This window comes from Eschscholzia californica, unplaced genomic scaffold (genome assembly GCF_041429995.1).
Source record: "Eschscholzia californica isolate CP2 unplaced genomic scaffold, dmEscCali1.0.p SCAF_5, whole genome shotgun sequence".
In the NCBI taxonomy this organism is placed as follows: Eukaryota; Viridiplantae; Streptophyta; class Magnoliopsida; order Ranunculales; family Papaveraceae; genus Eschscholzia; species Eschscholzia californica.
Genome location: NW_028238472.1, coordinates 6,384,937 through 6,407,323, shown reverse-complemented (window position 1 = coordinate 6,407,323; position 22,387 = coordinate 6,384,937). Strand labels below are relative to the sequence as shown.

The window sequence follows — 22,387 nt, the reverse complement described above, 5'->3', positions numbered from 1 at the left end:
ATAGCGTGTGGAGATTCTAAAAGCCTTTATTAAAAAAAAAAAAAATCAGTTATCCAAATTACTATGATTTTAAGGTTGAGGTCACCCTTAACTAAAAAAAGGTTGAGGTCGGTAGATTGATTAGTGGGTTAATAGGTTTAATTAATTTCAGCTTTAGGTTGATTTACAATGTATTTAATTAGTTTACCCATTCAGATAGTTCATACTTGATAAACAAATCAAACGTGTAAAGGGCGTTGACTATTATTGTCATCGTGATAATAAGTTCTGCGTATACAAAGTATAAATAAAGTGTACTCTCTGTACTCGTTGCCAGGTGATTTTGTGTTAGTTGTCACAAACTTAATAGTTAGTCACAAAAAAAAAAAATAGTCCCCTAGCCAAAATTCTAACATTTAGTTCGTGGAGATAGTTTTAAGTCGGAAATTCACAAACTTAAAATGGTTTCCAAGCTAGGTCCAGAAGTAAGAGACCTAAGAGTAATGCTTGATGCACCTCATCCTAAAAAAAGACAAGTGTTAAGGTCAAAGAACGTCACCTCGCAATGAAACATTTGAGAATAGTAGTACGGTACTAACAAAGATTACTCAATAACTAAGAGTCTAAGAGCATCTCCAATGCAACACTCAATCTTAGAAACTCCGAGTGCCACTTAGGATTTTTAGAGTTTTTTCTTAAAAATCATCTCCAATGCAACACTCTATTTGGATCTCTGAGATGACGTGTCGAGAGTGGAATAGAGATATCTCAAGAGGACACTCTAGAAATAGAGCGTCTTCTTGAGATATCTCTAATTGTCCAACTCATCAATATTTGATTTTCAACCAATAGTAATCGAGTATTCTATATTTTCTAAAATAACTAATTATTTATTTACAAAAATAACTATGCCACATAAGTAAATAAGATAAGTTTAGAGTTTTGCATTGGAGACAAAAAAAAATTGAGGATCTCTATTAACGCCACTTAGGTGTAAGAATCTCAATTAGAACTTGACACATAAGATGAATAGAGATTTTTTTGAGTTTTGCATTGGAGATGCTCTAAGAGCATCTCCAATGCAAAACTCAATCTTAGAAACTTGAAGTGCCACATATGATTTTCTGAGTTTTTCTTAAAAAATCATCTCCAATGCAAAACTTAACTAGGATCTCAAAGATGATGTGTCTAGGGTGGAATAGAGGTATCTCAAGAGGACACTCTAGAAATAGAGTATACTCTTGAGATATCCCTAATTGTCCAACTCATCAATATCTAAATTGTCCAACGCAAGTAAAAAACAAGTTTAGAATTTTGCATTGGAGACATACAAGAATTGAGGATCTCTATTTTCGCCACCTATGAGTGAGAATCGAACTCGACAAATAAGACGAATAGAGATTTTTTGAGTTTTGCATTGGAGATGCTCTAAGTCTTCCACTCATTGGATAAAATTGATAGTTATAACTAGAAAATGATGTTATGCAATCATTCATTGAATATTGATGCTAGTACTCCAAGTGCAAGTTGGTGTAAAAAGAATGGGAAAAATTTGAAATAATGAAGTCTTAGCCGCAAAATAATGTTGAAGTAAACTACAAGAAGTTATTGGTATTCTCCTTGTAGTTTCTCGTCCTCAAGTCAAGACCCAGAACCACTATAAATAGAAAGCTTGCTAATTGAACTCTTATACTCATTAAGCTTTCTTCTCAACTCAAAACTCACACAAACAGCTTGAGTACTAAATTAATTTCCAAGAATATTATTAAGATGGAAACTAGGGTTTTGATTGTTTGTATCACAGTTGGTTTCTTGGGTATTTTAGCAGCTGTTTTTGGTTTTGCTGCCGAAGCTACTAGGATTAAGGTCTGTTTTGTCTATTATGTCTGACTGTCTGTTTGTCTGTCTGTCTGTCTCTCATACTGATACCTAATTAACATTGATGCAGGCTTCTGATCTTCTGATTGATGATTTGTACCGATGTGTTTACCCAACTAGCGCAGCAACAGGTCTTGGGGCGACAGCATTTGTGGCGCTTTTCATAGCTCAAATAACTATTACTATCTTTTCTGGATGTGGTTGTTGTGGAAGAAATGGGAAAGTTTCAAATACTAATGTGCTTGTGCCAAGGCTTCTAGCTGGCTTTTCATGGTAATATGTCTAAAACCCTACTGAAACACCACTCATCTTTTTCTCAGTATTACTGGCCGGCCGTTTTTCCCTGTCCATACACAGATGATTAAATCGTGATTTCGTCAAAGTCGGTACTGAAAATCTTCCCATTTCTACAGTTATTTTATATTTTAAAATGCACCTATTATGTTTCTTATATATGGTATTCAACATTTGAGAGATATATAAGTATATAACTTAGTTGGTCACTAAGTTTATATTCATTTGTCTCTTTTTTAAATTTACCAAACAAAACATGGTTTGAGAGAGGAGATGAGTATCTAAACTCGTATTACGATATTTAAATAGATCGATATTAGATCTGCATAAATATAATATTGACAACTTCACTTGTGTCTCTGTCAATACAGGTTGACGTTTATTGCAGCATCTGGATTATTACTTTCAGCATCTGTGACGAATAATCAACACAACGGAGAAACAGACGGTAGAAACGTTTACTGCTCAATCACAAAGGGCGGGCTCTTCGCAGGAGGTGCAGTTTTGTCCATCGTTACAATAGCCCTCTCGATTGGCTGTTATTATCTTATCTCAAGATCTTCTTTTTCATCAAACATGAACCACACAAATCAAGCTGTAGGACCTAATCATGCTGTAGGTATTCCCATGGGCCAACCAAAAGTCCCTCCTCAAGGCACCTATCCACCAGTATAAGTTTTCACGATTTATTCAAGATGGAAATTGAAAGTTTTCTTGTTCGTTTCGTTTTTAGGTTTCAATGTCAAAACCAATATTTAATTTCACTTATGTTTGCTTTGTATTACACATTTTCTTTGTTCTCATTATATTCAAGTTTGCCACTCCTTGTTATTGGAATATCTTTGCAAGTTTAGATTTTGAGTGTCTTATTCTTTGTGGTCTAACATCTGTTCAGTTACTGTGTAAACACGATATTAATATTGTACTTGGGAGAAATGGATTTCAAGCGGACAAATTTTATCAGTATCAAATGATCCAATAGCCAAAGCATATAATTGAAAATCAAGACTAGTGTTGTTAATCAGAATAAATTTACAAAGAGAATGTGTAAGATTATTACAATTGACAGACTAGATTGGGATAACATGGAGGTCCCAACTAGCTTGTCTTTAGGTACTCAAGACTCTTATTTTGGCACCGTATAATAAGATATTTTGAAATGTGTTTAGGGGTGTATATGACTTTGGTTCTTTCATGATAATGACACAATTATGAAACCCAGAAGGACTAAATCGTAGAAACCAACGTAATCAATCAATGGATTGGATGTTGAGTTCGCGGAGTCAGTGTATCATTACACGCAAAAGTACAGTAAGTTGCATAAAGAAGATGGATTTCTTGTACAAACTGGTCGAGAAGGAGGCAAGATATCATCTTTTGGATAGTTGATCGGCGGAGAATGTCAGGGTGCGGAAGTAAACAATGAGAATCGGAAACAGGTGCAAATGTGGAATGAGAGATTCGGATGAAGCAGGAATAGGCTCCACCAAAGAATAGATGATGAAGAGTGGGTTCTGTCAGTAAAGAGTCGGTCCCACCAGTAATAAGCAGTGGAGTGGCTGGAAAATTGAGAGTCCGGTGCCAAAAATAGTAACGGGACTTATTACATACATATCCAAATTTTTTAAATAGAATAATAATACATACTAACGGACCAATTACATATTCAAATTTTTTAAATAGAACAATAAACATAAAATTTAAATGATTTAACCATAAAAAAAAAAAAAAAAATCATCGACGAATTGAATCTCGATGGCTATTTTGAACTACTATATGATTTCAATTAGTATCTTTATTTTGAAATTTTTTTCTCTTTGCATTTTTTAAAACACAATTATCAACTAAATCTTCATAGTCGAATTTGATTTTTCAATTTAATTAATAATCTCTGTTTTTATTCTTAATAACAAGAAACAAAGTTAGTAGACAAGAGTAGTTATTAGTTAATATTTTTATTATATAGAAAGAGATGACACTTGAATATGGGTAGAGAGGAAAGGTAATAAGAGAGAGAATAAAACCAAAAAGGAGGAGATGAATTGGAAAAGAAGGTACTAGGATTCTGAGTCACCCCCTATTCTCATGCCCTCATTGGATGACCTTCATGGTCTGTTCCGGCAGACCTTAAAGGTCCTCCGGCGAAGGGTAACCCCCTTCGCCGGAGTTTAGAGAGAGAGAGAGAGAGGGAGGTGGAAAAAATTATTTTTTTTAGAGAGAGAGGAGAGATGAAATTTTTTTTTTTTTTTTTTTTTTAGGTTTAAAGGTCGCCGGCCGGAAATTGGTCGGCTGGCGACCTTCCCGGAGAAGATGATGAGTTGGCAGGTTTTAACGAGGTGGCAGAGAGAGAAAACATGTTGGAGGAGAGAGAAAAGAAATGGAAGAGAGAGAGTAACGGTGTTATAACGGGTGGGGGCCATATGGGCATTTCTTGTAAAGTAGGGGGCTAGGCAGGAAGTTGGTCACAAAGTAGGGGGCCATTAGGGAAATAACCGTGGGAGTTTAGAAAGTTGTATTCAGCTACTAAACAGTTTTAATTTCGAATAATTTTTTTTTGTTCATTAGTACCGGTGCCCTACCGACCGCTACCCGGTTTTCCTGACTATCAAAACGATCACGGACGGGCACTTTGTTGAAGAAAAATCTGAAATGTCCGCCCGTTGTGTCCAGATGTCCAAGTGGACACTTAGGATTTGTCGTCATTCCGCCCGGACCGGTTGAGTTAGTGTCTGTTTCCCGCCCGTCCGGATCGATTCCCACCCCTACTATGCAATACTAATTTACAAAAGATACCCTAGATAACCCTATCATTTAGACAACCTTCCTTTTAACTCCCCCAAATCCAGGCTACCGACATCTCAAACTAACGGGGTAAAACTCAAAAAAGTCTCACTTAATCTTAGGGTTATTTCTCAAATAGCCCACAACTTTATGACCGATTTCCTACCTACCCTCTTACTTTATCAAAAATACCCAGATGACCCCTTTTTGAATTACCGTTATAACATTGTTAACCAGTTACCAACTCTTTCCTCCATCTCATCACCTCTCTCTGCCACCTCATCGTCTTCAGCGGCGAAAGTCACCAGCCAGCCAATTTTTCGACCGGCGACTTTCAAACATCAAATTTTTAAAAAAAAAGTTCGCTCTCCTCTCTCTCTAAAAAAGAAAAATTATTTTTTCTCCTTTGTCTCTCTCTCTCTAAATACTTCGGCGAAGGAGTTTCCCTTTGCCGGAGCTAGATCTTTCGAGAACAGACCAGAAGGACACGAACATACCACATATCTGTTTGTGAATCACGAACAGACCCGATTCCGGCGAAGGGAACCTTCGCAGGAGTGTTAGAGAGAGACAGGAAGAGAGGGAAAAAATTATGTTTGAAGGTCGCCCATCGGGAAATTGGCCGACGATCTTTTCCGGTGAAGACGATGAGGTGACAGAGAGAGGTGATGAGATGGAGGAGAGAAGGCGATGACTAGTTAACGGTGTTATAACGGTAACTAAAAAAGAGGGTCATCTGAGTATTTTTGATAAAATAGGGAGCTAGGCAGGAAAACGGTCATAAAATTAGAGGTTATTTGGGGAATAACCCTTGAGATTTGGTGGCACGTCGACAGGTCCAACTATTTTTTTTTATTTATGAAAGGACCGGTCCAACTTGAGATTTGCATCTTAAAAGATGACACTCTAATTGGTATCGGAGATGTTCTAACAATTCGATCCCTCAAAATTTTACTTCTGAGGAGGGGTCAATTCCTATACAATTTTGTTCTAAAATTATATAATTCAGATACATATAAATGTTGAGATTTTGGAACAAATGATTAATAAAATTATTTTATAAAAATGAGAATTATTTCATAAATTTGAATTTTATTTTCATAAAATTTTCCGGAGAAATAAATTTTTCAGAGAAATAAAAAAAACCTCCACCTCACCTCTCTCTTTCTCCCCACCTCACCTCTCTCTCTCTCTCCCCACCTCACCTCTCTCTCTCTCCACCTCACCTCTATCTCTCTCTCTCTGATCTGGTTCACTAGATCTAGAGAGAGAGGAGATATATATATATATTTATTTTTTTTAATTATTTTTTTTAGATAGAGAGATAAAAAAAAATATTAAATGGTTGAAGGTCACCTGCCGGAAAATTTTCCGGCCGACGACCTTTGCCGGAGAAGACGATGAGGTGGCAGAGAGAGGTGATGAGATGTAGGAGAGAGAGAGGTGAGGTGGGGGGTTTTTTATTTTTCCCTCTAACAACTTACGAAATAAAATTGTCAACCAAAATTGACCAATTTTTGACCAAGTCTTCACACCCCGGAAACTATTTAGCTTTCCCCAAAACTCAAAATTGTTATTGGTTTTTAGTATAGGAAGAGCACTATTTAGTAAAGGCAGTGCGTTAGAAAGGTCAATTTATGTATTTGCTCTTCATTTACCAAATTAGTTTAAGGAGGGCGTTATAAGGGTCATTTAATGAATAGTGTCCAAATAGAACGACTTAGATAAAAATTAATAATAAATCTAAAATTTGATTCACTTGTAGTTTATCTCACTTAAACAACCAAAACCCTAATATCGTCACTACTATCAACATCACCATTAGTATTAAAGAACTTGCAAAGTTTACCATCACTATAGTCTTAGTTTCGAGCTTCTAATGATGCCTCAAGATCTCATGGATGAGGAACCACCGTTAATGAAGGAGGCAACCTACATCAAGAAAGAAGATTCTTTTGACTTAAACGTCGACGTCGACTTAAACGAAATCATCGACTTAAACAAGGACATCGACTTAAACGAAGTTATTGACTTAAACAAATACATTTATAATTAAGATAATATGTCTTAGGTAAAGAAATATCATTTTCTTGTCTTTCTCTACGGTTGAACAAACGTTTTAGGGTTTTAGGCCGTTTTTTTTCGTAAAAAAATTTCGGTTGGATCGACTGAAAAAGACAACAAATTTCGGTCGTAACGGCAGAAAAAGATGACAAATTTCGGTTGGGTCGATTGAAAAAGATAACAAATTTCGGCCGGTCCCGTTGATAGTAATAAATTTCGGTTGAGATGGTGGAGGGACCAAAGAATAAATTTGAGATATTTAAAAAAAATGTTTATCCCTCCCTATTCTAAAAAGAGTGCTCTCCCTATCTAATGCACTACCTTTGCTAAAAAGTGCTCTTCCTATACCAAAACCCTTGTTATTACATCATAATGCCAAATTGAGATACCATGGGATCTTTTTATATTAATTATGGGTGTTATCTAATCTCTAATTATCAAGTTGTAGGTGAGTCATTTTAAATGAAGTCAATTTTTATAGAATAATTACCAAGATTAGGATGAGTATTGGCACGTGGTTAGTAACACATATAATTACCCAATTAATATTGAATAGCTTGAAATCAGGATCAGTGCTAATCTTGATTAAGTGAATGTTTATCTTAAAACATTAATTAGGTTTAGGGGAGGTTAAAATGCATCACATGGTCGCCATGTTTGGTGGATATAGCCAAAGACAGAAGCGTTATGGATGGAGAGTTCAACAGTTGTCTACAATTTTTATTCTTTTTGAAATTTTAGAGATCTTCCTAGTAAGACATTTTATGATTTATTGTTCAGGCAATCACGGAACAAAAGATATTATTGTCTTCTTTTCACATCATACAATATTCAACTCGACTTTAAATACGGCTCAACTAATAATATAAACAAGTCAAGCTAAGGCTAAACGAGGTTGATATTGAAATTAACGGTTTAATAATATTAGAATGAAATGAATGATAATGGGAGTTAAGTGATTAGCAATATTAATTACTAATGAAAGATAATGAGAATTGGTATGGACGGGTATTTACAGGGTATATCATTCGTCAGGTCCGTTCGGTCCGGTTTTGAAAATCTCTGTCTATTCAGACTCTCAGGCGGGTTATTTTAAAAATCCTAATGCCCAAAATTCATACAAACCCATCTAATCTTTTAGATTTTTCAAGAGTATGTAGTAATGTATATTTTCATATATATATTTTTTTGTCATTTTGGACGGTTTTAAAAATCCTAAAAAGTGATTAGCAATATTAATTAGAATGAAATGAAATGAATGATAATGGGAGTTAAGTGATTACCATATTTTGTCATTTTGGTCGTCACCGTCATACAACCATCACATCCACAGTCAACTACCACGTCTATATGTAGTAATGTATATTTTCATATATATATTTTTTGTCATTTTGGACGTCACCGTCATACAACCATCACATCCACGGTCAACTACCACATCTATATGTAGTAATGTGAATTTTCATGTATTAATAAATACGAAATAACATACACACAATGTACTATGTATAATCGAGGAAATATATGGAAGACATTACGAAACGGCTTATGTTAGAAAATACTAATAGATCGGATTTAGACTGGATGTCGAATAGCACTTCACAATCCAAACCCTATCTGTTTATTTCGAATACCCTTAAACCCTAACATTTTTTTTTGTGTCACAAACGGACTCACGTGTCCAGAGCTGTCCTAATTTTTTCGCAAACCTACTTCTGCCTAGAATAAAACTTTGTATGTGAATATCTCGGATGGAAGTGCCAAAATGAAGTAGGACACAAGTAGAAGTAGGGGCTGGGTATTATTAATTTATTATGGAGCAGTAACTTTTCTCTCACAAGGAGTACGTAGTAATGAAAAAGTAACATGCAACACCCCCACTTTTTGTGGGGGAGAAGAAAAAAAAAAAAAGAGTGGGAAACAGCAGGGTCAGTCAGTAATGCTCTCGAGTCCCGACAGATTCTTCGATTATCTCTCCTATCTCTCTCTCTCTCTCTCTCTATAGACTGTATATATATATACTACTACCCCATTTTCCCATATAAAAAGACATTAATTAATTTAATACTAGTACTATTTTTTATTATTATTACTATTATTATTCCCAGCCCCAGCCCCAGCCCCAGCCCCCAGCCCCAGCCCCCAGCCCCAGCCCCAGCCTAGGGGTGAGAATCGGTCCGGACGGGCGGAAAACGGACACTAACTTAACCGGTCCGGGCGGAACGGACAGGAGTCCTAAGTGTCCACTTGGATATCCGGACAAAACGGGCGGACATTTCAGTTTTTTCTCCAACAAAGTGCCCGTCCGTGACCATTTTGATAGTCGGGCAAACCGGGTATCGGTCGGGCGGACACCGGTCGCTAATGAACAAATAAAGAAACTTTTATTCGAAATTTAAAATGTTTAGTCGCTAAATACAACTTTCTAAAGCTCCCACTTTACAATTCTAAAAAGTAAATGAATTCAAAATCGCAAGATAAGCATTGAGATTTCTCATGGATTATGATCGGTTTCTATGCTTCTTCTCATGGATTACGACCAGTTTATTGTGGATTCTCGGGTTATTGACGAGATACTGAGACTGTGGAGGAGATAGAGATTAGAGAAGTAGAACGACGAAGACAAAATTAAGAAAAGTGATTTCTAGGATTATTTATTTTTACTCTTGAAATCTAATGGTTGTAGCTAACTCTACAAATCTAAAGGCTTAAAATCAATCATATAGGGGCGGGTATAACGGATAGGATAAAAGGACGGGTGTGGACGGGTTCGGTCGGGCGGACGATATAAGCGGGCGGACTCGGTCGGACCACCGGGTAAAGACCTATGCCCGCGTCCGTCCGCTTAAGATCTTTCGGTCGGGCGGGTACGGACCGATTCGGGCATCGGACGGTCGCGGACACTTCGGACTCGGACGGTCGTGGGCGGGTTCCGGGTTTCCCGGCCAAAATCCCACCCCTAGGCCCCAGCCCCACACACAACGGGCAACTTCCATCCATATGATACCAAATCAAATTCCATGCCTTCCCACTCGAACACCATTATTTATTTCCTGCTTCTTACCCTTCACCCTACTACCCACTCAGGTCAGGAGGACCCACCACCAATTAAATCGTCCCCGCCCCCGACCCTTGAATAGACCGCATCCTCCTCCTCCTCTTCTGTCTAATTTTTTAATGTTCTATAATTTTCTTCTTCCACTTTGTATCTGTTTTTTTTTTTCCATGTATTGCTTCTGTCAACTTTGAGAGTAGTGAATTATGATAAATCATCCATCTATTTTAGCTCTGGAGTCACCCCTGATATTAAACAACAGTTTGTCAATACATTAAAGGCACCCATTATGACAGACCAAGCAAAGTATCTTGGAGCTCTAATCCTAAAACCAGGTAATAGAATAAAGAGTTTTGATTGGCTACAGGATAAATTCAAGAAAACTCTAGCAGGATGGAAACAAAAATTGGTATCACAGGCAGGTAGGACAGTGCTCATAAAATCAGTATTAAGTCCTTTATGTGTGTACCCATTTAGCTATCAACTATTACCACAAGGTGTACTTAACAAATTAGAGAGAGAAGAAAGAGCATTTTGGTGGGGACATGGTATACAGGAAAGGAAGATGCATTTTATCAATTGGGACATAATAACAAGCTCTAAAAAGCATGGTGGCCTAGGCATAAGGTCTTTAAAAGAGGTCAATGAATCTCTTATAGCCAAAATGGCTTGGAGATTTCTTACTAACAAACAGGCAATATGGGTTAAATTACTTAGAGCTAAATATCTCCAGAAGGAAGACTATTGGAGTGTAGAAATGAATTCACCTGCATCACCATTTTGGAAATCACTACTCCAAGTTCGAACTACTCTACAACACAATACCATATGGATGATTGGAGATGGGTCGGATACAAGAATATTGGAGGATAGATGGATCCCTGAAATGAGAGATCATATTCCAACATTAATTCAGCAATTACCACAGAGCATAACATGGGTTGCAGACTTGATAGATTCAAACTCAAAAACATGGAAAATTCATCTACTCCAACAATTTTTCACCACAGAATCAATCATTGCAATAACCAACATAACAATCTCAATAACAGGTGAAAGGGACAGACTAATTTGGAAGAATACAGAGCAAGGGCGATTCACAACTAAATCATATTATTCAACCATCAAAATTAACCCAACATTACCATTGGAAATAGGTGATTTCCCTTGGTCGAAATTTTGGAAAAAGAAAGAGATGGATCCGAAAGTCCAACTGTTTATATGGAGGTTAATCCATAATGGGATTGCAACAATATCAAATATGAATCATAGACCCCAACAGACAAACCAAAATTGCAAGATGTGTTCCGAGGATGCGATTGAATCACATACCCACCTATTTGGGACATGCAAGACATTCAAAACTTTTATTATTTCCTTGCAGGATGTCGATTTCCAGAATCTAACAGAGGATCCGATACAAAATCTAAAAGACATTCTTAACAAAGGGAAGGATTTGAATGAGTTTTGGTACAAATATACTTATCTGTTGTGGCATTGGTGGAAAGCCAGGAACGAGAAGCACTTTCAAAACCAAGATTTTGATTTGAATCGAACTTGGCATAAAATCTCTCTTGATCTCAAAAGATTTCCTTCTTTATCTGTTTTCCCTTCTTTTTCGAACATTTTACAGGACAAAGCATGGAATCCACCACCACAAGGACGAATCAAGATCAATGTCGATGGAGCATTCAGGAGGGATAAAGCAGCAGCAGCAGCAATTGCAAAAGATTGGAGAGGGGAGACGATAGATTCAGAAGTGCATAACTTCCCACCAATTTCATCTCTCCACAGTGAACTAAGGGGAATGGAGCTAGGTTTCCAAGTAGCTGAGAGATTAGGGCTTAATAGTTTCGAGATGGAGACGGACTCTTTAGTCCTGGTAAACCTAATAACGGATGGACGAGATGCATCCCCGTGGAGATTGATAAACGATCTGGACCGTCTACGTGGCTATCTAACGGATAGAGATGTGGTAATCAGGCACTGTCCGAGAGAAGCCAACTTAGCCCCACATGAACTGGCGAAATCTCTTATGAATCCATAACTTTGTCTGTATGTTCTGTTTGACCCTTTTTGGGACTTATAAGCTTGTACTCATTGTATCCTTTGGATATTATCTTTGAAATTAGCTTTTCCGTCAAAAAAAAAAAAAACTTTGAGAGTAGTAGATTCATCCGACGTTTGGACGACTCTATGTTTCTCCAACTGTTTCTACAGACACCTACTCTTTTCTAACACCTTCTGTAGCATTTTATTTTTCGGTCAATTATAGTAATCGGTGAGGCTTATAAGGCCGGACCAACCTGAGAGTGAACCTTCTTGAGTCGGGCTATTGGCTAGGATTTAATAATCTCGTAGTGGGCAAAGCTGGCCCGAAATAAGTTATATCCTAGTCCGAGACGGGACTAGGATCTTTTTGCAAGACTCTGACCCAACTCAGACCACTACGAGCTACTAGACTCAAATTAAAAGAAAAGCTATATATTATTTACAAATTCACTCGACAAACATATAAAGAAAAATACTGGATTTGTAAATATAAAATTTCAAAATGTATTTAGTACATGTTGAAATGGATATCAATATTTCTGTACAATTCATAGTATACTTTTGGTTATACCTCTAAATTAGAAATAAAATACATTACATATTTTATAAAATTGTATTTTACAATAACTAAAAAAGAAAGACAAATGGATCCTGTTGGCTTTGACCAACCAGGGCTTACTGTTGCGTTGGACTAACCTAGGCCGCCAGACTCAATATCAGGCCCAACCTGCTTCTGGGGTAGTGCCCGCGCTGGCCTAGCCCGTCATTCGTATAGGTCAGACCGTACTAAACAGGTCGGATTTCGCTGGAATCTCAGATTGACCCGGACACATAAGCAACACTACTTGTAATCATTGCCTTTTGGAGCTTATAAAAGTCCTTTCATTTTAGCCCAATTATAGGCATCATTCCTGAATGAACTCCACAAATTTTGCCAAATGGGAGTGCCGTTAAAATGTCCCCGTCACTCCCAATTTCTTTTATTTTGGAGTGTACAAGGTCAGGGCACAAATGGCTAGTTGAAAAGTGTCTCCAAAAGTGCCTCTCCCTAGACATATTTTGGGAGAGCACGAGGAAAAGAAGCACCTTTAACACCTTTGGGGCAGTGACTTCCCTTACTAGTCTAGGGGCACCTGCTCATGAGGGTTCACTAGTTTACACTGGAGAACCCAAATTATTAGACGCGCGACTGACCAGTCGATGGTCGCCTCCATAGCAAGACCTATTATGATGACAATACTTGTTACAATTATCTGTCTCACAATAAAAGTATCCGTGTTAAGTATAAGATCGTAGACAAGGAAACAAAATACACTCCATCTCTCACACTTCTTGTAAGGGTAAGGGGACTGCATATTTATGGTAAGAAAAGCAAGTGTCGTAGTCACGTGTCACGGAAGTATTGTGGCTCATGAGTTTCTAACGGGGAGTTAGAGATTCCATCTGATAACACCTTCTAATTTTAATCGTCAGCTGTTCTTTCTCATCGTCTGATCCGTCATGCACCACTTCACAACATTGTCTACGCGGCCCCTGCTCCAAACACAACCCTAAATTAATTAATTATATATCCACCACCATAGGCCTATAAGAACACAAATTTTAAGGGTTGAACTACTAACTGTTAGAGAGAAGACGATGGTGTTAGTGAGGTGTAAGAATAACTTTAGTTGGTTTGTTTCTGTTATAAGTCTATAGGCACTTCGGTTATATTTCTGTTAGTGTTAGTTAGACATAACAGAATCTTTCTTCCTCTTTCTCTCTCTATAACAAACTCTATAATCCTATAAATAGAGATTGAGTTGTAATTGTGTGATTAAGCAAATATAAACAAACTCATTACTACTAAATTTCTCTCTCTTAGGGTTTCTATCATGGTATCAGAGCATCTAGGTTAGAAAAAGCTCAAATCGAATTTTCATGGAGTCATCACAGTCATCGTCATCGATGAACCAATCAAATCATCATACACTCAATATAGCAAATTACATCTCGGAAAAACTTGATGAATCTAATTTCCTTTTGTGGAAAGATCAAATTGAAACGGTATTAATAAGTAATGATCTTCTAGGATATGTTGATGGATCAATTCAGCAACCTGAAGTTTTCATTATTGAAGATGGAGAAGAAATCACTAATCCAGCTTATCAGATCTGGAGAAAACAAGATAATTTTGTCAAATCGTGTCTTAAGGCAACATTTTCTCGATCTGTTACTGCTGATGTTCTAGGTTTACAGACTGCTAATCAAATTTGGAACTATCTCAACTTGATCTATGCTGATGAATTTGAAGCAAAGCAAGATCTGTTGAGAAGAGAATTACAAAATACTCGAAGAGGATCAGCTTCAATTACTGAGTATTTACGCAAGATCAAATCTCTCTCTGATTCATTAACAGCTGTTAATGATAAAGTATCTGATAAGGAGATGATCAGAATAGTATTAGCTGGATTAGGCAAGGAGTATAGTCAATTTGTGATAGCAATCGATAGTCGAACAACAAGAATTAACTATCCTGAGCTTCGATCTCGTCTTCTCCATCATGAACAGTGGCTCTTATCTCAAGAGAAATTTGAAGAACAATCAGCATATTTTGTTAAACCTAATAAACCCTATAATTCATCTCAAAAACAGTATTATAATCGACATTCAAGTCAGTACAATACAAATAATAACAGATCAAACTATCATCAATACAATAGAACTCAGTCAGATCAAAATAGATCTCAGTCAGATCATCACTCAACACAAGCCTATACCAAACCAGGTGATCGATCGACTTCAAAATCTCAAGTTCCTAATTCCTCAGGACAACAAAATCAACAACAATTACATAATCAAAAGGCTATGAATTTTGATTTTTCGACCATTCCATGTGGAATTTGTCACAAATGGGGTCATCAAGCTAGCAAATGCAGATTCAGGTATGCTCCATCTAGAAATTCAGCTTCTAATGAATTTGCTGGTTTACACTTAGAAAATTCAGAAACAGAAACTTCACATAACAATGATTCTCAACACACACAAGAAGAATGTAACTTTGCTATACATGATGAGTGTTTTGTAGCAAACACTTCTAATTTTACTAAACCTAAGAGATGGTTAGCTGATACAGGGGCTTCTAGCCATATGACAAATGATAGTGATATGATTACTTCACTGAAACCTTTCAATGGTGGTGAATCTGTCTTGGTAGGAAGTGGAACATCTATTCCAGTTAAGAGTTGTGGTGACACCAAGGTTGTACACTTAGATGTTCCATATGATCTTAATAATATACTTCTTGTGCCTAAGTTGACAAAGAATTTACTGTCTATCTCGAAATTTACCAAGGATAACAGTTGTTCAGTTGAGTTCTATCCTTGGGGTTATAGTATTAAAGACCTTTTGTCTCATAATACTCTTACTCAAGGTCCTATGGTGAATAATCTATACCCTATTGACTTTGATACAATAAGTAAACCTCAAATTGAGGCCTTATCTGCTACTATAATTGCTTCTCCCACTCTTTGGCACAAGAGATTGGGTCATACACCCAAGGGTATTCTTGATCAACTTAAGAGGTCAAATCTCATTGATTATGATTCTACTGATTTCTCCTTTTGTGAGACCTGTCCACTTGGGAAGAGTAAGTGTCTACCATTTGAACTTTCCTCAACACTCACACCTGGTCCATTACATCTTGTACATTGTGATATATGGGGTCCTGCTCCTGTGCCATCACCTACTGGTGCTAGATACTTCATCTTGTTTGTGGATGATTTCACTAGATTCTTTTGGATATATCCCATGACAGTGAAGAATGAAGCTCTATCTTGTTTTAAGAAATTCAAGACAGCCTATGAGAATCTCTTGGAAACTTCAATCAAGTTCTTTCAATGTGATGGTGCACCTGAGCTTTGTAAAGGGGACTTTTCTAAATTTCTTATTGAGTCTGGTATTCTCATAAGAATTTCATGTCCATATACTCCTCAGCAGAATGGTCGAGCTGAGAGGAAGAATAGACAAATCACAGAGATGGGTAACACATTAAGATTTGAAGCTTCTGTTCCAAAAAGATTTTGGTTTGACTCTTTTGCTGCTGCAACTCATATCATAAATAGACTCCCAACCAAGTTACATAATGGTGCTTCTCCCTTTGAAATGTTATTTCATAGGGTACCTAATTATACAACTATGAAGGTCTTTGGTTCAGCCTGTTTCCCACATCTCTCTGCTGTGAGACAAGATAAGCTTAGTCCTAAGTCAACTAAGTGTGTGTACTTGGGTATTAGCTCTCTACACAAAGGTTTTAAATGCTTGGACTTGGTAACAGACAAGGTTCACATCTCTAGACATGTTATGTTTGATGAAGATTGTTTTCCTTTCAAGGAACTTCCTTCATTATCTTCATCAGCTGAGTCTCCCATTTCATCTCCAGTGGTGTTAGATTTTCAACCTGATATTCATCTTGATATTCCACTTGCTGTTGATCCAGAAGTGGTGGTTGGTTCTCCTCAGCCAGAGGCAACAATTCCATCCTCATCTCAGGTAGCTTCTCCTTCCAATACTTCTGTTGATATTGGACCTATACCTATTGATATGACCACTCCATTGGTACAAGATGATATTGTGGTTCCTGTTCCTTCTGCACATCCTATGATAACTAGAGCTAAGGCTGGCATACATAGACCCAAATATCTACCTGACTTTGTTGCCAATTTCTCAGTGTGTCATCCTCTCTCTGAGACCTATATGGCATTATTAGAACACACTCCTGATCCCACATCCTATACACAAGCATCCAAGGTTCCTGAATGGTGTCAGGCTATGTCTGAGGAGATTGGTGCTTTAAAACAAAATGATACATGGGTGCTGGTCCCAGCAACTTCTTCTATGAATATCCTAGGATGCAAGTGGGTGTTTAAAACTAAACTAAAGGCTGATGGGAGCATTGAGAGATATAAAGCCAGGTTAGTGGCTAAGGGTTTTCATCAGCTAGATGGGCTAGACTACTTTGAGACATTTAGTCCAGTTGTAAAACCAACTACCATAAGATCTATTCTCACAGTTGCTGTCACTAAAGGCTGGTCCATCAAACAACTTGATGTGTCTAATGCCTTCTTACATGGAGATCTTGAAGAGGATGTGTTTATGAAACAACCTCCTGGTTTTATAGACAACACAAAGAAGGATTATGTGTGTCATTTGAAGAAGTCACTGTATGGTTTGAAACAAGCTCCAAGAGCCTGGTTCACCAAATTTGCAGATTTTCTATTGGATTATGGTTTCCAAAAGAGCTCCACTGATCACTCCTTATTTGTCTATAGATTGGGAGATGATACATTAGTGTTACTTTTATATGTGGATGATATAATATTAGCTGGGTCTTCTTCTTCTATGATGGATGTGCTAATCTCTGCCATGAGCTTGAATTTTGCTATGAAGGACTTAGGAGCTCTTCACTACTTTTTGGGTATAGAAGTTACTTCTCCTTCTTCTTCTTCAGGTCTCTTACTTACTCAAAAGAAATACACTTTAGAACTTCTTCAAAAGGCTGAAATGCTTGACTGTAAGACCATTTCTACTCCTATTCCTTTTGGACAGAGACTCTCAAGTCAGGAAGGTGATCTTCTTGAGGATCCTTTTCTTTATAGAAGTCTTGTGGGTGGATTACAATATTTGACAATGACTAGACCTGATATCTGTTTTGGAGTGAATTATGTTGCTCAATTTGTCTCAGCTCCAAGGACTTATCATCTTCAATTGGTTAAGAGAATATTGAGGTACCTCAAAGGTACTTTGGGTTCTGGAATTTCCATCTTACCAGGAGATCTTTCACTATTAACTGCCTTCTGTGATTCAGATTGGGCAGGTTGTCCGGATTCCAGAAGATCCACCAGTGGCTATGGTGTTTTTCTTGGGTCTACCTTAGTGGCCTGGTCCTCTAAGAAGCAGCCTACTGTGGCTCGATCGAGCACAGAAGCTGAGTACAAATCAATGGCAGTGGCTACTTCGGAATTGCTTTGGATTTCTTATGTGCTTGAGGAATTGGGATTGTCTTTATCTCTTCCTATGATTCTGAAGTGTGATAATATGGGTGCAAAACATTTAGCAATGAATCCTGTTTTCCATGCTCGCACCAAACATGTTGAAATTGATTACCATTTTGTGCGAGAATTGGTTGCTAATGGTGTTCTTCGTGTGGAGTTCATTCCTTCTTCTGCTCAGCTTGCTGATGTTTTCACGAAGGGTTTGTCTGATCCACTTTATTCTCATCTTCTCTCCAATCTTATGCTTCGAAACTCAGCCTCAGATTGAGGGGGAATGTTAGAGAGAAGACGATGGTGTTAGTGAGGTGTAAGAATAACTTTAGTTGGTTTGTTTCTGTTATAAGTCTATAGGCACTTCGGTTATATTTCTGTTAGTGTTAGTTAGACATAACAGAATCTTTCTTCCTCTTTCTCTCTCTATAACAAACTCTATAATCCTATAAATAGAGATTGAGTTGTAATTGTGTGATTAAGCAAATATAAACAAACTCATTACTACTAAATTTCTCTCTCTTAGGGTTTCTATCACTAACCTTCTCCCACTCGTTCCCTTCCATTTTCGAAGCTGATACTGTAGTTGTCTGCACCACTGTTGCGGAAACATTTTCAGGCTTCTCACATTTTGTTTCACTCTCAAATCTCTTGTAAGTTGTTACTGTACTATTATCTTCTCCATTTACTTGAATTATTTTCCCGTCCAGGATCCATTTCGTACGCACCAACCAGCAACCTCATCGATTCCAGCTGACTCATATTTGGAAACAAAGACTTCGCGTCGTCCAGGTGGTGGAGTGAAACTAACGGCGTCAAAGGGTGCGCCGCTAGTAATCCATACGGATCTCCTCTTATATCAATCCATACCTGATGGAAGCCGACTTCTATAGTTAAGGGCACACCGATCTCAGCCAAACAAGAATGTATCCTCTCATCAGAACCGTAGAGATCTTCGTAACGATCAAGGCAACCATCTAACGTCTCAAAAAGCACTTGGGCAAGAGGGTAACTAATAGCAAAACCACCACCACCACCGAATGCCATACCATAAGAATGCAACAAATTTTGTTCAATACTCTCTGATATCTCACCGATATAATACATTTCATTATGATCATATTTCGATAAAACGGTAACTAAATTATCAGTGAAAAAAACGGTATCATCATCTCCCATTACAAACCATCTCACATTCTCTAAACCCAGTTGGAAACTCTCCAAAACGATTCTAGCGATTCGAGCAGCTGATTTTGAACTTCTCTTTGAAACTTTATTGAAGTATATTGAAATTTATTAAACTTTGTAGGGTGGGGATGTCTTTAGCCACGGCTCGTTTGAATCGGGGTTCTCGTCTAACCAAACAAACCCACGAGTTACGTTCTGTTTCCACCATAACTCGTTATATTGCCGACGATTCTTCCACGTTTTTACCGATCCACCGATTCCAAATAGTATATGAGATATGTTGGTTTTCAAATAGTAGTCTTCTTCCTTGGTAGTTGTATTGTATAGTGAAATTTGAGAATTTTGAATGACCCGCGGGTTACAATCAGGGTATTTGAACCACCAACCGAGTTGGCCGGAAAAAGAAGAGAAGATAAAGATCACAATTGAAGCTAAAAGTGTAACTGAGAGACCCAATTTCATGAAGATAGATAGAGAAAAAAAAAAATTATCTCCAATTTTTTCCTGTGAAGAGAAGGGATTGAATTTTCAAGTTTTAAATGAGTCTACTCTTGCGTAGTTTCACGGATTTGAGACATTCAGAAGAAGCTGAAATTGGGTAAAATTTCACAATGGGAAATTTAAATCATACGAAAGTGGTAGATGAAGTGCCTTTAATATCAGTCCTACCCATATAACTTCCTCAACCAACTTAAATTTTCTCTCATACTACAATACAACTGACCTTGTGGGCCTTAGTGACAATGATAGAGATCAATAAAATTACTACCATTACAGGTGTATAGCCCCCCCCCCCCCTTGGGTTTAGAAAATTATTTGACATGATGGAAAATTTTAAAGGCACTTCTAAAGTTGGTTGAGGAAGTTATAAGGGAAGGACCGATTTTAAACTTATAATTTGCACCAAGTCTTTGTTAGATGAGAAGAGAGAAAAACACGATGTTAGAGTAAGTAAAGGGAGAGACATAATGAGTGAGTGAGAGAGATAAACAGACCCACAAGACCAGAGATGTCGTTCGTTCACCTTTTTCTTCATCATCATCATCATCATCTCCTAATGAGTGCTTGTTCTAGCACTCTGCGTGCGGTCAAAGAACTCTAGTTTGATGGACTTGTCTAGTCCGTAGGCACTAAGAGAGAAAGTGGGCCTGAATAAATAACATGAGCTTTTATAGACACTTTCTTTTAAATTAGACTTGGTCTAGTATCCGGACATACATATTTCCACCCAACCAAAGTGGAATACAATAAAGAGAAGGGTTTCTCTAACCATCTTCTTTTCATTGGGTTGCTCAGGCTGCTAATTAACCATCATTGAGATGTGTGCCGATAAGACTATTGTAGAGGAGTTTTGAGATTAATACTGATCCATGGGCCATGGCCGACACACTTGGGCCAGTTTGGATGAGAAAAATAACAACTTCCATATAAACAAATGAAAATTATAAGAGTCTTTGGATTTTGTGAATGTTAATCTCACTAGTCCAAAATATGAGTGAAGAAGGGGTGTGGTGATATTGGTGGCAGAGACCAAAGATAGCATCTCTGACTGGTGTATTTTGTATTTTTGGGAAAATTATTTTCTCACCTTCTCCAATTCTCTTTCTCTCTTTAACTTTCTGTTTTATCTTTCTCTTCTCACTCTTTCTGTTTTCTCTTTCTCACTAATACAAACAGTAAAGTAAGAATAACAAAATCAATCCGAATTGATTAAAAAGAGAAGAAGAAGATTGAAGACTCTGTTGATTTTCTTTATTTCTGTAATCTCTCTCTCTCTCTCTCTCTCTCTCTCTGTAATTTCTCTCTACAATTACTCTTTTCTCTCAAAAAAAAAAAAGAAATAAAATATAGAGAAGAGAACAGAAGTAGATGATGAAAATGATGATGTCTCTGTTTTTCTCTCTTAGCCGAGTTCTCTATGATGATAATGGTATTCTCTCTCTCTCTCTCTCTCTCTCTCATCTCTCTCTCTAATATTTCTGGTTTGGTTGAGCTCTAGAGGATGATCATGCTCCCAGCCGAGATGTCTTTTGTCCCAGCTGAGTCTTGCTTATATATAGAGAGACTCTGTCTCTCTACAATCTTCTTCCAATATCTTCAATCAATCTCTCTCTGAGATATGAAGATTTCTCACTAGCTCACACCCTCCTTCTTTGTTTCTTTAAAACGAAAATAATCTCCTTGTAATGGCTCCAGATACCTCTTCAATCTCCCTGTGATCTTTCCATTCTTGGTTTAAAGAATCAGAGAAGAGATTTTCTTTCTCTCTCTAGAATTCGAATTAGAATACTCTCTTTGATAGCTCTCGGTCTCCACCTCTCTCTCTATTGTTAATAAGAAAAGAAATCCCTCCAGCCGAGCTCCTCCCAATTTCTATCTCTCTTTCCATCAATCTCTTTATCTTTCCATGATTTAAATATCTCCACTTTCTCTTACCTGTTATCTTTAAAAAGAAAGAAGATAAAATATGGAATCTTTTTAAAAAGAGAAAATATGGAACAATACCCTTCGGAAACAATCACGTGAAGGTTTGTTTGCTGGAGTTGTAATGAGAACAATTCTGTGTATCATGGAGCAATCTAAGAGGATGAGCCCACCACGTGGCATTGACCGCATTTTGACCCAAACTTGACATGCTATAACTTTCTCGCGGAGACTCCGATTTGACTTCCGTGTTCGCCACCGAGTTCGTCTTTGACTCTAATTTCACATGAGCACTAATATTGACCAGAATACCCTTGTCATTAAAATGACCAAAATGCCTCTCAAGTATGTCTTTATCACGATATTTTCGCATCGAACTCCGTAAATGAGACCTGAGAAAGAAAATCAAACAAATCATCAGAGTAACCGCTCGAACTGGACTAACTAACCCGAGTTAAGAGATTCAAAAGAGACATTTTCATGTCTCATCAGGGTACAAGTGTTTAGATTTCACAAGTGGTCGAATCTACTTTTCTAAACATGTTGTCTTTGATGAAACTTGTTTTCCCTTTTTTGAAATTCAGAGTTCTTCTCAAGCTCCTGATCCTATTGTGTCTCAGCAAGTAGTACTTCCTTTTGTTACATCATC

At 37.4% G+C, this 22,387-nt stretch overlaps 2 protein-coding genes across 2 annotated transcripts; one reads left to right on the top strand and one right to left on the bottom strand.

The window, feature by feature from the left end:
• Positions 1-1,490: 1,490 nt before the first annotated feature.
• LOC147536613 (protein MODIFYING WALL LIGNIN-1-like) lies at positions 1,491-2,988 on the top strand. The gene is made up of 3 exons (XM_086641265.1): positions 1,491-1,845; positions 1,928-2,130; positions 2,523-2,988. The coding sequence occupies exons 1-3, from the start codon at positions 1,750-1,752 to the stop codon at positions 2,824-2,826; spliced, it is 603 nt and encodes a 200-aa protein (XP_086497391.1). The 5' UTR covers positions 1,491-1,749; the 3' UTR covers positions 2,827-2,988.
• Positions 2,989-13,433: 10,445 nt separating this feature from the next.
• LOC147536612 (uncharacterized) lies at positions 13,434-19,817 on the bottom strand. The gene is given in 3 exon segments (XM_086642685.1): positions 13,434-13,636; positions 18,669-18,724; positions 18,816-19,817. Coding segments are annotated over 3 exon segments (1,131 nt in total). The 5' UTR covers positions 19,777-19,817; the 3' UTR covers positions 13,434-13,522.
• Positions 19,818-22,387: the final 2,570 nt, after the last annotated feature.

What these genes read in the sequence shown, in the direction of transcription:
- LOC147536613 (XM_086641265.1), top strand. Translation starts at nt 1,750, where the DNA reads ATGGAAACTAGGGTTTTGATTGTTTGTATCACAGTTGGTTTCTTGGGT. An exon ending in CCGAAGCTACTAGGATTAAG is followed by an intron (nt 1,846 to 1,927) that starts GTCTGTTTTGTC and finishes ACATTGATGCAG; the next exon opens with GCTTCTGATCTTCTGATTGA. An exon ending in CTTCTAGCTGGCTTTTCATG is followed by an intron (nt 2,131 to 2,522) that starts GTAATATGTCTA and finishes CTGTCAATACAG; the next exon opens with GTTGACGTTTATTGCAGCAT.